Source organism: Andrographis paniculata, unplaced genomic scaffold (genome assembly GCF_009805555.1).
Source record: "Andrographis paniculata isolate CXL003 unplaced genomic scaffold, ASM980555v1 Contig69END, whole genome shotgun sequence".
NCBI classification, from domain to species: Eukaryota; Viridiplantae; Streptophyta; class Magnoliopsida; order Lamiales; family Acanthaceae; genus Andrographis; species Andrographis paniculata.
Window position 1 is genome coordinate 3388939 of NW_026137605.1, and position 15628 is coordinate 3404566.

A 15628-nucleotide genomic window follows, 5' to 3' on the forward strand; every position below is an offset into this window, starting at 1 on the left:
TAAAAATTACATATTAATAAAAAATAAATATAAATAAAAATATTTAAGGATAAGAGAAATGGAAATATATCATTTTTAGTGAATCTTATGTGATGTATACTTTATATGTTATGAAGTTGATTTATGTTTAAATATATTTAGATAATTATAATTTATTAGAAAATAGAAACATATTAATTAATATGGAACAAACCAAGGTGATGTGAGAGATTTGAACCTTGTCATCTCACGATTATAAATTTATTTTCACACAATCAAGTTATTCTTTATGAGACTGAACTTGATTATATTTAATAGGGAAAAAAGTTAATATTGGTCCAAATATAATCAAAATATATCAATTTGGTCAAAATATAAAAAATCATCAATTTTAGTCGCAATATAAATAATTTCAATAATTTTAATTCTAATATAAATAATTTCAATCAATTTTTGTCATACGGTTAACAAACTCACAGAAATTGCTGACATAGACATAACGGTGTTGACAGGACAACTGACCTGGAAAAAACACGGTCATGTACAATTCTACACGACCATGTTGTCATACGGCCGTGTATAGCTAAGTGTATAATTGTACACGATCATGTTTAATTCTACATGACCATAACTTTTCTGTTTTGGTCTAAAACTTTATTTATTTTGTTATATATTTTTTTAAAAAATATATTCTTTGAAATTAAAATAATTTGATATAGTTAAAATAAAAAAATCAATAATAATCTTAATATAATTAAAATCTATCAATTTTTGTTCAAATATAAAAATTTATATGTTATGTTCTTTTGGAAGATTTTGCGTAGAATTTTATTATTCACCAAAATTTTCTCTTACAAACATTCAATTACACAACTATTTTTTATTTTTTATATTATATTAAAAATTAATTTTACATTTTAATACAATTTCAAACAATTTCAACATAACATGTATAATTGTACACGAACGTGTTGTTACAGTCAGCTACCACATTAATCCAGTGTTTTAAATTTAAAATTAATATTTAATATAGTATAAAAAAATTAAAAATAGTTGTGTAATTGGATGTAAAAAAAATTGGTGAATATTAAAATTTTAGGCAAAAGTTTCCAAAGGAACGTATCCGATAATTTTTATATTTAAACTAAAATTGATACATCTTAATTATATTAAGATTACTATTGATTTTTTTCCATTTTCACTATATTAACTATTTTAAATTCAATATATTTTTTCTAAAAAAATAACAAAAAAACAAAATTTTATATCAAAACAGAAAAGTACAAAACCGTGTAAAATTAAAAATGGCCGTGTGACAACATGACCCGTGTGTATTGTACATTAAATTATACATGGCCGTGTAACAACATGACCGTGTAGAATTGTATATGGTCTTGTTGTTTCCAGATCAACTATCACGTCAACTCCGTTACGTCCACGTCAGTAATTTCCGTTTGTCTTTTGACGGTGGAACCAAAATTGATTGAAATTGCCTATATTGAAACTAAAATTAATGAGCTTTTTATATTTGGACTAAAATTAATATATTTTGATATATTGAAACTAAAATTGATCTTTTCCCTATTTATTGTACGAGGAATGGTTATTTTGTTATATCTGGGTTTTTCCATTACGAAAGAAAATGATAACACGAACAAAACAAAGATGCAGTACACAATATGTGACATAAAATTAAATGTTTTTTTTTTTTTTTTTATATTTGTAAGTGTATTGTATATAAATATCTTATATGCGGAAACTAACAGTAACAAATATTATGCGAAACTATATCATATATTGTTAATTTATATGATATATTTATATTATCTTAATTAATATAGATAATATGTTATTTGTGATAATTATTATAGGGTGGCGATTGCTTCACCATGTGTTGTTAATATTATATTGAATTTTAAAATTCAATTACAGTAACAATAATGTCTTTTTATAAGTGTTTACAAATTATAACACTTGTACATATACATGTTTATCTCAATATATTAAATATAATTTATGAAATCATCCATCATCAATTAATTTACATGATTGTATATAATTCAATCATACTAAATTGCTAATAAATTTAATTTATTCAATTAATATTTTTATACTAATTAGTATTTATGTTATACAAAGTATAGTATTTATAATCTCATCTAACATATGTGTAAAATAGTAATATTATTATTATTATTATTATTTCTTAAATACAACAGTTATTAGCTTTTATTGTTGACCTATATATATAAAAAATTTATTAAACAATAATTTTATTGTTGAACTACGATGGATTATATGTAAAACATGTTGAATGAAATAATTCAATTATATATATATTTTATAAAACCCTTAATCAATCATGATAGTTGAATGAAAACAAAAATGTCCCTTTTTTGGCATAATTGAAGAATATAAAACCCTAATTATAGTGCATAGCCAACTATTTATACATATTAAATATACTTAATTTTGTGCCTTTTGCAAAGGACAAATAAAGCAACAACGCCTATTCTTATTCCTCGGGATTGTTTACAAGTTAATTAACTAATGCGTATATTAATTAATTAAAAGATTTTTTTGTTAATTTAAATATAAGAAGTAGTAATAATAATGAAAAATAAAAATAATATAATTATTTACGGTGACAAAACTATTGTTTATTTACAATGACAAAACTATAGTAAGCTTACAGAAAGGCTTATATTTATTTTTATTTTTATTTTTATTTTTTAAAATATAATTGTGATTTCCAGGTATATATAGATACATACATACATACATACATACAGAATGAATTAATTGTTTGGACATTGTTGTTGAGGAATATTGGACATGAAGGAACATGCAAGAACATGGGATACAGGTGGTTTCGACTACATAAATATTAATTACATTATTCAATAATATGTATTTAAAATTTATTTCATTTTATTGCTAACGGGTGATTTTATATGAAATTAATTATGTTAGCGATTGAAAGTTGAAATGTAAAGGAGAATAGGAATGGGAAAATATGGGGCCTTATTTATATTTTGGGCCTTATTTATAAAGCCCATTATAATAAATGGGTGTTCGTGTGACACGTAAGCATTTCAATATAATTATGATTAATCCGTTCATCTGAAGATCAGAAAATCGAATGACGGCCGGAGGAGCGTCGCCGGCGGCCAACGGCCTGGAGCCGTGGATGGACTTGAAAAACAAGGTCGTGATGGTGACAGGTGCGTCGTCTGGCATTGGCAGAGAATTGTGCTTGGACTTAGCTAAATGCGGCTGCAGAATCATAGCCGCCGCCCGGCGCGTCGACCGGTTGCAATCTCTCTGCGAGGAAATTAACAGTAGGTTTGGTTTGTTCAGTTCGAATAAGGAGGGAGGCGGAGCTAGAGCGGTTGCAGTGGCAGTGGAGCTTGACGTGAGCGCGAGTGGCTCAGTTATTGACGCCGCAGTCGCGAAGGCCTGGGGCGCTTTTGGGCGAATCGATGCTCTGATCAACAATGCCGGCATTAGAGGTAGGGAAAACGTGATTCTCCTCTCAACAACGTGTTTATTTGATTCGCTATTTGGTTATGATGTTTGATTGTTATTGTATGAAAAATCCCTAGCTATTAGATGAGATCTGGACATTGGAGCTGCGTGTAGAAAGAAATCCAGTTGCAATTATTAATTGTATGCTAGACGTAATTGTTAATTGCAACAATTGATTTTTCTGGTGTTTACTAAGATCTTTCAATGGATTCTGAGTCAGCCATCGAACTGATTCTGCCAAATAATTTTACATTATAGATCTGGGAATTCAATGGTTAAATCCTTCATAAATTGTTCCTTTTTTTCTTCCCCTCAATTGATATTTCTATGAGCTGAATTTAGGTTGGATAAATTAGAAGAGCATCTGTTGTTGCAGGCATTTCTTGTGGTTTACTTTTTAGAGATGCAGATGTAAGGCTCAACTCTTCCTGTTTGTTTGCTTATAGGTTCTGTACATTTGTTGTTGGATTTATCCGAGGATGAATGGAATGAAGTTACTGGAACCAATCTAACAGGGACGTGGTTGGTATCAAAGAGTGTTTGTACTCGGATGCGTGATGCCCACCAAACGGCCTCTGTGGTCAATATCTCCTCGATTGCAGGTCTTAATCGCGGGCAGCTACCTGGAAGTGTCATTTATAGTGCGTCTAAAGCGGCCATTAACACCATGACTAAGGTAATTTTTCGCAACCTCAAGGATACTTCTTTGAAGATTTCAACTCAGTATCAGCCATTAATTTGTGTTTTTTTCAGTATGGTTATTCAAGAAATAATTCACTAACCTTCTATGACATTCCTGGTATGAAATCTCAGAAGACTTTGAAATAGTAGGACCTGAGTTAAATAATCATCTAAATTATATCAGTTTGCATACCAATTTAAATTAAAGAAAGAGAACAAATACAAAAACTGTGTAGGCTGCAGCAATAGTCTGTAAAACTCTGGTCTTTACTTGCAAATTGTTGGTAGATTATCCAATAAGATCTATCAATGTTGCTAGACAATTCTCGTTTGTTTCTTCGTCTCTGTTGCTATTCTTTTCATCCTTTTTGCGATTTAGAGCATATATTTGGGTTGGAATTCGCCTAAATGGTTTAGCTCTTATTGGCATTAACAATGTACTTATCGAATAACCTCATCTACTGTGTCTCTTCACTTTATATTGTTATTTATATGAATGTAATTGCTGTGATGTAGAGCGAAGATACATCATGGAAGATGTTTCGCCATTAACTTTTCCTTACGTGCAGGTCATGGCCGTGGAATTAGGTCCTTATAACATAAGGGTGAACTCCATTTCTCCCGGAATTTTCAAGTCAGAGTTAACCAAGGGTCTCGTTGATAAGCATTGGTTCAAGACAGTTGGTTTCAAAACAATTCCTTTACAAACGCATGGCACAACTGATCCAGCATTGACATCGCTCGTGAGGTACTTGATCCACGATACATCTGAATATGTCACCGGTAATGTCTTTATAGTCGATGCAGGCGCCACGATTCCTGGTACGCCGATCTTTTCCTCTCTATAGATGCCATTAAGCTCAGAAAAGTTCAACGAACCTAGTTTTTATGAGAAAAAAATAGTATATGTGTTGCAATTTGATTATATATATATATATATGTGTTGCAGTGGAGTTGATTGATGATATGTTTCAACATAATTTATTGCTGTAGAATAGTTGTTTGCAAATGTTTCATTTCATGTTACTGGTAATACGCACACAATAAATAAGAGAAAGTATAAATTAATTGCTTATAATCAATGAATCTATTTTTGGTAAAGAGTTCATTTATATTCTGTTTAATTAACTTTAGCTATTTGCTCTCTTGAATCTAATTGGTTCTATTAATGAATACATATATATATATATATATATATTTAAGACAGAATGTTTAGTAGTATGACTATTATGTGTTTGAAAAAGTAATAAAAGGAAAATCCTAGTAATTGATGATACTTTTGGTAATAATTTATGATTATAAAGATAGAATATTGAAATTTTTAGTTTGTCAAAATGGGAAAATATTACGAGTGGATCAAAAGGGAGAGTGAGAAAATTTGACGCATAGGGAAACATCTTTAATATAAAAATATTAATATTTTGTGTTGTATTTTTATATTTATGGATATTTTTTTAATAGATAGAGTATAATTATTATTCTGTTTTAACTCAAAGTATTATTTTTATTATTTTTGTTTATTTTCATTCAAAAGTATTTTTTTAATATAGTAAAAGTATTTTTATATACAAATATTAAAATATTCTTACTTTTATATAAAGTACAAAAATATCATTATTTTATTTGTATTTTATAAGGAAAAAAATAACAAATTATCTTTACTTATTTTTTTTTGTCAATAAAATACTATTTCTTCTGTCAGTCAAATTTACTCTCATTTTTTTTATTTTTATTTTTAGTCTGTATGTTAAATTTACTTAATTACTAATTTGGGCAAAATCAACAAATAACATTTAACTCTTATTATTCATTTAACATTTATTTACAATAATTTGCACTATTTTTACTACCTTATCTTTCTTTTATTTTCTTTGATTGTAACCAAATTTTAAAAATACTCTTAACTATCATTTTAGTTTTTTCATTTTTTTAATAAAATATTTTTTTTTTTTAATCTTCGTCCCATACACAAAATGTTCTAAATTTTTCAGAGGAGTATTATTTTTTTAACTACTAGTAGAATTAGATTTAAATTTGGTCTTATCTATATATTAGGTTATTTAGATTTGCAAGCTTGTTTTATAGTGCATATATATATACTTTGTTTTCCAATTTCCATAAAATATTTTTACACGATATCAGAGCCCGAGTAACACAACCTACTAACCCAAGTAATGTACTTAGAGGTCTCTCAATTTTGAGATTTTAGCTATAGTTTTAGTTTTCCGGTCTCTCTAAATTATTTTTTGAAACTCTAGCCGCTGCCGCCGCCATTGTTCTCCGGCAATCGCCGCGATCTGGTTGATACGCCAGCACCATTAGATCTGCCTTGTCGTCACCGGCCGACCCCCCCAAAGTTTCTTTGCACATCTGCCGTTCACACGCCGCCGATACAAATCGCAGCGGAAATATCTTTTTTGCCGCCGTCTTCTGGCCATGCGTCCGACTATCTCTGGCTGTCGTTTTTCGGCTGCTACCTCCTGGTTTGATTTTTTACATCGTTGTGTGGTTGATTTGTCTTTGGAGTTGATTTAATTTTGCTATTGTTACCGGTCTTTTGATTTTGATTTTTCGTCCGAGTTCGGCCTTTGATTATTTATCATGGTTCAGTACAAAACACTGTTTCTGACTACGTTGAGAGTCCCGTCGTCTTTCAGGCTCTAGTGACAGATCCGTGTTTCCCGAGCTCCGGTGAGAGTTCCGTTATTTTTCAGTTCCGTATTTTTCGGCATTGGTGAATTTCGTGTTTTTCGGCTTTGGTGAGAGTTCCATCGTTTTTCAGTTCCGTGTTTTTCGACTTTGGTAAGAGTTCCGTATTTTCCAGTTGAGGGTACTGTTTCTAACATGATAGACAATTATGGCTACGTCACTTCGATCTCTCTTTGCAAATTCAAGTTAGTTTATGTTACACCACTTGGTTTTGAATGAAATGTTAGATATTTTAAATATTCAATTTTAGATTGAGTAATTTAGATTTAGATTTTGTTTTATCAATAGATTAAATTTTTTGGATTTGAATTTATTAGACTATGTTTTATGTTGTTTAGACTTTTTATGTTGATAATTTACAATTTTCCAATTTCCAAAAAATATTTTTACATGTGTAATAATAATATTAATTGAGAAAAGTCCCAAAATGAATTTAAATTATTTTTAAATTCAAAATGCACCTTTTTAAAAAAAAAAAAAAAAAAGTTTAGTTTCGATCAATTTAGAGTTTTTTTTTTTCTTAGTTTTTTGTTTATACATTTATATGATTTAATGTTTTATAAGAAAAATAATACCTTTTTCGTCTGCAAAAGTTATGTAATTATTTTTTGGCCGTAGATAAATTTGTGAAAATTCTTTTTTATAATAAATAATTTTATACAATAATAATTTTATTAGTATTATTCTAATAAATAACAACCAATTTGATAGTACTATTTTTTTAATTAATTCTTTCATAAATTTTTGTAATATAATTAAATTTATTTTTTATTTATCCTATTTTAATATTAAAATATCTATTATTTTTTTAGTCTCTGTTTCCATTTAAATTTACATAGTTTTACAGGAGGTAGGAGAACATGACAAATATAAAAGGATTACTAAAATAACAAAATTTTACTTCAAAAAAATTATGTAATTATTTGATTATAGTTTGAAATTGATTTGAAATGCTCTAGTATTAAAATTAAATTTTTGTTTAAATAATATTTTAATATAATTTTTTATAAAAGAAAATAGTATGATTTTACAAAAAATATATAGAATAAATAATGTTAATTTGAATTTAAAATATTAAAAGAATAAAACTCTATTCCGTTATTTTAATCTCCTTCAAATTTATTATTTATTTTTTTAAAAGTAATTGTAATATTTATATAAAGAAATAAAACTTTGGGTTTGTTTCTCAACATATTTTTAATTACACTATTGACTATAAATATTACAAAAAAATATCATATATTAACATAATATATATAATATATGAATTCTATTTATCCATAAAAATTTAAATATTATTTTATAACCGATACGATTCTTTGAACCTATATAAAAAATATATTAATTTAAGAATACAAAAATACATTAATTTAAAAATACAAAAGTGAATACATCCTTTATATTCCAATTATTATTACAATAATAATAGTATTACATATTTTAACTCAAATAAAAATAAAATAATTTGTCTTATCTAAATGTGTATATAAAATACTATTAATATTTTAAACTTTACATATAAAAAAGTAAATAAATAACAATAATTTCTATATAAACTATAATGGGTGTATTTATTTGAGGATTTGTTTGTTTGGTTTTTTTTTTTTATAGATTTTTTACTGACTTATAATTTTCTTTCCTACTATTATAAAATTAAATCTTTTTATAATAGATTATATTTAAAATATTATATAAACAACAATTCATATTAGATTACAGAATTATTTAAATTCAAGAATTTATTGTTCAAAATCTAACATTTAAACAAACACACAAGATATTCATAGTTTTATTTCTTTATACGTGAGATATGAAAAATCAACACTAGCTGAGCATACTCTTGTGTTCTCTTATAAAAGTTTACCAAATTTTTACTATTTATCAATTTTTTTTTCACTATTAAATTAAACATCTATAATTTTTATTTTTTATAATTATATTAAAAATAAATTTTACATTTAAATATCACATCGATACTATTTAAAAGAATTTTACATTCAAAATATTATATCAATACTAATTTATATAACATTATTATACTACTATTCAAATTCAAAATTTGAAATTTATTTTTATAATTGTTTATAGTATTAAATATATAATAAATAAATATTAGTATATTAAAATATAATTAATAATTTTGAGTTTTATTTTTATTAAAATATTACTCCCTTTTCTCTTAAAAGAAATGTCTTATTGAGAGTTGGCATGAGAATTAAGGAATAATAGTATTTAATTGAAAGTGGGTATAAAGTAGAATGTAAATGTCTAAAATCCCCTTGTTTTTTGAAGGATTTTAAAGAGCATGTTAGAGTAATAATTAAGGGTAGTATGGAAAAATATGAATAATTTTGTTATAAAGTGGAGACCATGACTACTAAATAAGGAAACAAAACAATTGTTTTGGGACGGACGAAAATGAAAAAACAAAACAAATCTTTTGGGACGGAGGGAGTATATTTTTATTAAAACATTTAATAATATACTAACAATAACAACATATACTCCCGCTGTCTCATAATAAAATATCCATTTTTTCATTTTAGTCTATCCCATAACAAAGTATCCATTTCTTTTTTTAGTAACTGTACTATCTGCCTAATATTACAAATACTCTTACAACTTACAATATATTACACAAATGCCATTACCTTTATATCACATCATACAAGGTTATTTTAGTCATTTCTTCTTTATTCCTACTACATTATAATATAATACTAATATTTCTAAAACTATATGCAAAAAACAAATAGATATCTAGTTATGGGACGAAGGGAGTACTAAAGTATCATATTTTGGATCTCATTGGTTCGAATTTTTAGTGTACATATTTGAATTTCCAAAAATCTAAAATTTTTAGTGTATTCAGTCCAAATCATTTTGAAATATCCGAGCTAAAATTTAAATTTATGTTTGATTAAGATCCGATTTTCAAATTTTGGATATTTTGCTCACTCTTTATATAAACTACAAATATATGACAAAAATATCAAAATCAATCTTATATAATTTCACTAACTAATAAAATATTAATACAATTTGTTAATTTATTATAAAATCCTGAATAACTCATTGGGACGAAGGGAAAGTATATTAATGGTGGTAAAATGTAAGGGTTTGTTTAGTTTTGATTTGAATTTGAATTTGAATTTAATTATGAATTTAATATTGGTGTTTAGTTAAGGGAAGTATATTTTTATTTGTATTAAAACAGAGACATCATATAATGAGACCACATCAGATAACCGAAGCAGAAGAAAAGAAAATCCAGCATAACAAAATAAAAGCAAATCAATCGGAACTGACAAATTGATGAACTTGTAGAAAAAATTTTGAGAATGATGAAATCACAAAAATCCGGTGACTGGAGCCCCCGCCACGCGCCGCTAACATAAATCAGTATTGGAACACTTCATTAGTGCATCACACTTCCGTTTGCTTTGCTGTGAAATTTCGGTGGCTATTCGGTTTTTGGACGGGAATCCAATGATTATTACAAAAATTATTGTATAGCAAAAATATCAAATAATTATCAAAAAATAAAAACTTAATATTAAAATAATTTATCGAATAAATTGAGTAATCAATAATAATTTATCGAAATAAATTCGATAATTACGTCGAGTCGAGGTAGAACATTTCTTCGTAAAAACGAATATATCTCAGCAGTGCTTCCGGTTCGTGGCGTAACATTCCTAAAGATAAAATGACGTTCGTCTTTGAATTAGGTGACAATCTAATATTACGGAGTTCTGACGAACTAAAATGAGGAAACAAATGTTGTGTTGGAAGACTTAATATTTTAAAAGAATTGACGAATTTGTGACGGAAACTTGTCGTAAACTCCGCCGGATAATATTTCAGGGAGGAGAGGATTAGAGAGAAGAGAACTCTTTCTCTTGGTGTGATTTTGAGAGGTGTGGAGAGGGCCTTTTATAGGCACTCTACCTCGAGTCAAAACCGCCCGGCAGTAAATGTTTGAATCGAAACCACCGTAATTGACGACAATTAAATTTTGGTAATGTTCGGCCATAAACATCAAACATAATTACAGTCATAAATATATTATTTGAATTTTGAATTTCAAATATTAATTTACTTGCATATAATTATAATTTTTTGGCTATACTTTTGTTACACAAAAATATATTTTTTTGGGTTTCTAACAAAATATTTTGTTGTTTCGATTTGACTTCGAAGCATAATAGACTTCGTCAAGTCTAGCATTCACCAAACTCAAGCCCAACTCACAACCATGACTAAGACATTTGAGCCAGAAACAAAATTCATGTTTGTGTACTTGTGTCATTATTTGGTCCGAGCAGGTGACATGCATGTCTGTGGCTTACCAGCATTCATATGCCTAACCACACCATCAATAACCATAATACAATCCACATGAATTTTAACTCACCGAACAATTGATTCCGAAAACTATAAATTTAATTTAATATTCAATTTCATCGATTATATAATTAATCGATTTTTCAACAATGATATGGATAGTTCGGTGATGAACGGAAATGTGAGAAACGATGGAACAACGGTGTTGATTTTTGCAGGGAGAAATTATGGTTCTAAACTAGCAACTACGTACACGATTTCAAAATTAGGAGACCTTCAGGTACATTTTAAGTTCAACGTAGTCGGAGAAATATAAGCTGTGATTATTTCAAGAGGAAAATAAGTTATGATACCATATTAAAATAATCAGATAATTGGATAAAATCCCTGCCCCTTATTTTATTGGGATTCAGTCCTTATTTTAAACTATATGTATTTGCATTCCCATTTTTTACCTGTATCTTTATATCTAACTCCCTCCCAACGCTTAACCCACTTTTTTTTGCTTTTGGTCGGTATTTTTTTGCACAGTTTTCCATTTTTTTGTGTAATTTTCTGATTTCTCCCGCGATTGATTTCATCACCCTTTTCTTCACTTTGGTGGACAAATGTGTTGCAAGTATCGTCTCAAGAGATTTTTTCCTATGTTCCCATTAGATTCCTAATGAGTAACATTGCATCTCTCTTCCTCACGCTCCTTCAAGCGGGTATATAATATTCTTTTTTTTTTTCCGAAACGAAATGTTATGCCTTTAAGTATAAAAATTTATTTATTCTTTTAGATTTAGTAGTTTCTCTAAATTTAGATTCATCATTCATTTTTTTTCTTCTTATATTTCTCTTTGAAATACACTATAGGAATATTAGTAAGGTAGAAGTTTGAATGATGCACATAATATATTCGATAAAATATCCCAAAAAAATGTTTGTGCTAATGTCAAAGAATTTAATGAATTATTGTCAAAGAATTTAATGAATTATTGTCAAAGTATTAGTTGTCATTCCTCACTTCAAATCCGTGGGTAGCATACGAATGATGGGTATGTCAAAAAATCATAATCGATCACAACAATATTGCATGACTACATTGACAACATGTCTGAGTGTATATTTTAAATGGGGGTATATGTATGAATATTAAGTTGGTAAACATGTTGTTCCTAGAAGTTATCACAAATATATATTTTTTAGAATGAATAAAATAAATGTAAAGAAATAAATTTGCATTATAGTTTAGTTTAGGGGTTACATTAGTTATTTTGTGGAAAATTAAAATACCCTGCTCGAGAATGCTTATTCAAAATTAACAAACTTTCAAACATATCAATATGTAAATATATTCAAACTCCATGTGCAAAGACTTAGTTTTTCAAGAGGTTAGATATTGAAGATTGTGTGAATAATAACTTTTTTTCATATGTTAACTAAGATCATGAGAGTTATTTTTAAGTAATGTGACCTATTCTTTATATTGAATATGCCCGTTTTATTGAAGATTTTTATCAATAATTTTCTATATTGTTCCAACTAATGTACTATTTTTATTCTTTATCATATTAGTTTATTGCATGTGGTAAATCAAGGGACATGACCCATAACTAGCGTTTCTGATTTGGTTGTCTACTGTTGAGAATATGGATGACAATTATCAAATATTTTTCTTACTCAAACGACTTGTATTTCGAAGCAGAAGTAAGAAAATTTTCAGATATTGATGTTTTTATCAATGCATTTCATTTTTATTTTGTCAAAATTTAAAACAAATTACTATTCAATTGTCAGGACTTTTGATTTGTGTGATGCATTAATTAGCAAATGAAGTAATTTCCCATCAACATATGATATCTATAGAAAAAGGTGAAATTGACTTTAAATACTAAAAATATGTAGAAGCATTTGATTTTAGTATCTTTTGTAGTTAAATATGTTGGTTTTGTAATATAATTGTAGATGGTGAGGCAATATTGTTAATTTCTATGCAGACTTGATTGGCTTTGATGGAAAGGGGCGAAACGGTCTAAAATTGCTAATCACTTGTTTATTTTAAGGTGAGCTTTATGTAATAGCTTTAGAAGCAGCCACAAAAATACGGTTATTGTGGTAGTCTCGAGCACAACAGAAGAAGTTGTAAATACCGGCTACCGTAGTCCTTTTGAAAGTGTAATTTTTTATTTTGTCCTAGACGTCCCGTTTGGCATGTAATTTCTTTTGGCATGTTTGATATAATATAATATGATAGGTAACTATACAAGAGCATGACCCCATTTACATAGAACCACAGTTGTAATTTGGATGTACTGTGGTACATGGACACGGATATCAGAAAACGTAATAGAGGCACAAGAATCATCCAGTGGGGTATTTAGTTGATCTCTCGAAGCACAATAGCATGGTATGATATTACTTTCCTATCAAGGTCAGTGAAGTCATAGGTTTTGAGAAACGTATCAGAGCCACACGAATCATTTTAGGGAGTGTATAATTGACATATCGAAGCACGTGGACACGGCAGCGTAGGTACCAACCTATCGATGTCACTTTTGGTCATATGCTAAATCTTCACAAGTGTTAACAGGAGCTATGAAGGTACACAGTTTAAAAACCCTATTATGAGATTACATTGTTAATGAAGCCAGGTTGGGGGTACGACACAGCTACTCTGGAGTACTCACTTTCTTAGCCGAATTAGACTCTATGCTTATATGCACTTGATTGAAAGTTGTTGTGTGCGCTACGATGTAGATCAATATATAATAGGTCTAAAGATTTTTAATTTGTGACAAAAATTATGTACTCTAACAACCAACATAATTCAACTTAGTTACTGATGACCTTATTAGACATCTACAAGTGAAGTTTGGACAATAATAGTACATATATCATACAATTTATCTAAGTCATTTATGATTTGTTTCACCATTCATAATAAATACATATTGTTTATATTTTCTGACAATTTGGGGTGTTGCAGGAAGACTACTATGATGAACACATCCCTGGTTATCGTAAGCAAGTGAATGTTTTGAACAAACGACCGTTCTCCAACCACATCTTATCAGGGCATATATATACTATTTATGGAAGCATATGAGACCATTATTATATGTAGTTAAGATTTGCCCAAGGTGTGTGGATATTTTATCTAGGTACGTAAGAATGTGATCTGGGTACAAACACCGACGCATGAGGTATAAATAATGATTTCTTAGGTATTATTCGTGTATTACCAGATATCCTCGAATGTTGTTGATTTCAGTCATTCTCACGCAGAGGAGCCAATTCATGTATTCGGTGAGATAACTTTCTCTCTTAGCCTTAGAGGACTGAATGCTGTTGTGTGTATTATGGTGTGAATTATTATGTAATATGTCTAAAAAAAATCAATTTATGGGAGTAGTGATGTATAAGTAACAACCAACAAACTTAACTACGTCATTTCTAACTTTTTTAGTCATCCATAGTAAATATGTAGTTTTTTTCCTTTACTTACAGTTTAGGGAGTCGTGAGAACACAATAATGATTAATTCATCCCTGGTTACCAAGGACAATTGAATATTATGAACTAAGCACAACCAATTTCCCAATCATAGATAACCAGGGCATAGATACGCGTTAACAGAGCATATGACTTCATTTCTTAGGTACGCAAAAATTGCACTAGAGTATGCCTTTAATGCACATATGCAACAATATGCTCGGGATATAAACACCGAAAAATCAAGGTATGATTGGTGGTTACTTAAGTATTATATGTATAGCTGCAAATATCCTTGGATATGGTTGATATCAATCATTCACTGACGAAAACGACAATTAAGGCACACTGTGAGAACTACTTCTATCAATAGTGAGGGTATATGTACGATTGTTAGGCAGGTATATACATGAACATTTAGTATGTGTGTTTGTAATTTCGTTATTTTACGTTTTTACGTTGTAATTAAATTTGATGAATAGGAAACATTTTGACTGTATTTATTTTATTGGTTCTTTTAAAAAAATAAATTTATTTTTATTTTATTTTTATATTTAAAAATAAAAAATAAAAAATATTAGTAAATATAAGAAAGATTTTTTAAACAGAATTATGTATATATCTATCTGTATCTTTAATATAAATTTTTTGCTAGGAAAAATTATTATATTATATAGCAAAAATTAATGCAGCTAACTGAATCATTATTTAATTCTATTTTCTTGTAAATTTTATTTTTTATAGATCAAGGGTTTGTTTGGTTTGTAAAAACTTTTCTAACACATTTTTTTACAAAAATTAATATATTACACATATGTATTTTATATTATTTATACAATTTTGTATATTTTACATAAAAAAAATTCCTTCAAATCAAAACACAAAACAAACAAACCCTAAGATTTTTA

General features: G+C 28.0%; 1 protein-coding gene across 3 annotated transcripts; it reads left to right on the plus strand.

Moving 5' to 3' along the window:
• The first annotated feature begins 3082 nt into the window (after positions 1–3082).
• On the plus strand, positions 3083–14244 carry LOC127264243 (uncharacterized). 3 transcript variants are annotated; one of them, XM_051293712.1, is made up of 4 exons: positions 3083–3491; positions 3954–4183; positions 4758–5010; positions 14216–14244. In XM_051293712.1, exons 1-4 carry the CDS (start codon positions 3122–3124, stop codon positions 14227–14229), a joined length of 867 nt encoding a protein of 288 aa, XP_051149669.1. In that variant the 5' UTR covers positions 3083–3121; the 3' UTR covers positions 14230–14244. The 3 variants fall into 3 exon arrangements, with proteins under 3 accessions (XP_051149669.1, XP_051149667.1, XP_051149668.1); XM_051293710.1 differs by lacking the exon at positions 14216–14244 and adding an exon at positions 6447–7014; XM_051293711.1 differs by lacking the exon at positions 14216–14244 and having other exon boundaries at positions 4758–5141.
• The last annotated feature ends 1384 nt before the right edge of the window (positions 14245–15628 follow it).

What these genes read in the sequence shown, in the direction of transcription:
- LOC127264243 (XM_051293710.1), top strand. Translation starts at nt 3,122, where the DNA reads ATGACGGCCGGAGGAGCGTCGCCGGCGGCCAACGGCCTGGAGCCGTGG. An exon ending in CAACAATGCCGGCATTAGAG is followed by an intron (nt 3,492 to 3,953) that starts GTAGGGAAAACG and finishes GTTTGCTTATAG; the next exon opens with GTTCTGTACATTTGTTGTTG. An exon ending in TGCAGGCGCCACGATTCCTG is followed by an intron (nt 5,011 to 6,446) that starts GTACGCCGATCT and finishes TTGAAACTCTAG; the next exon opens with CCGCTGCCGCCGCCATTGTT.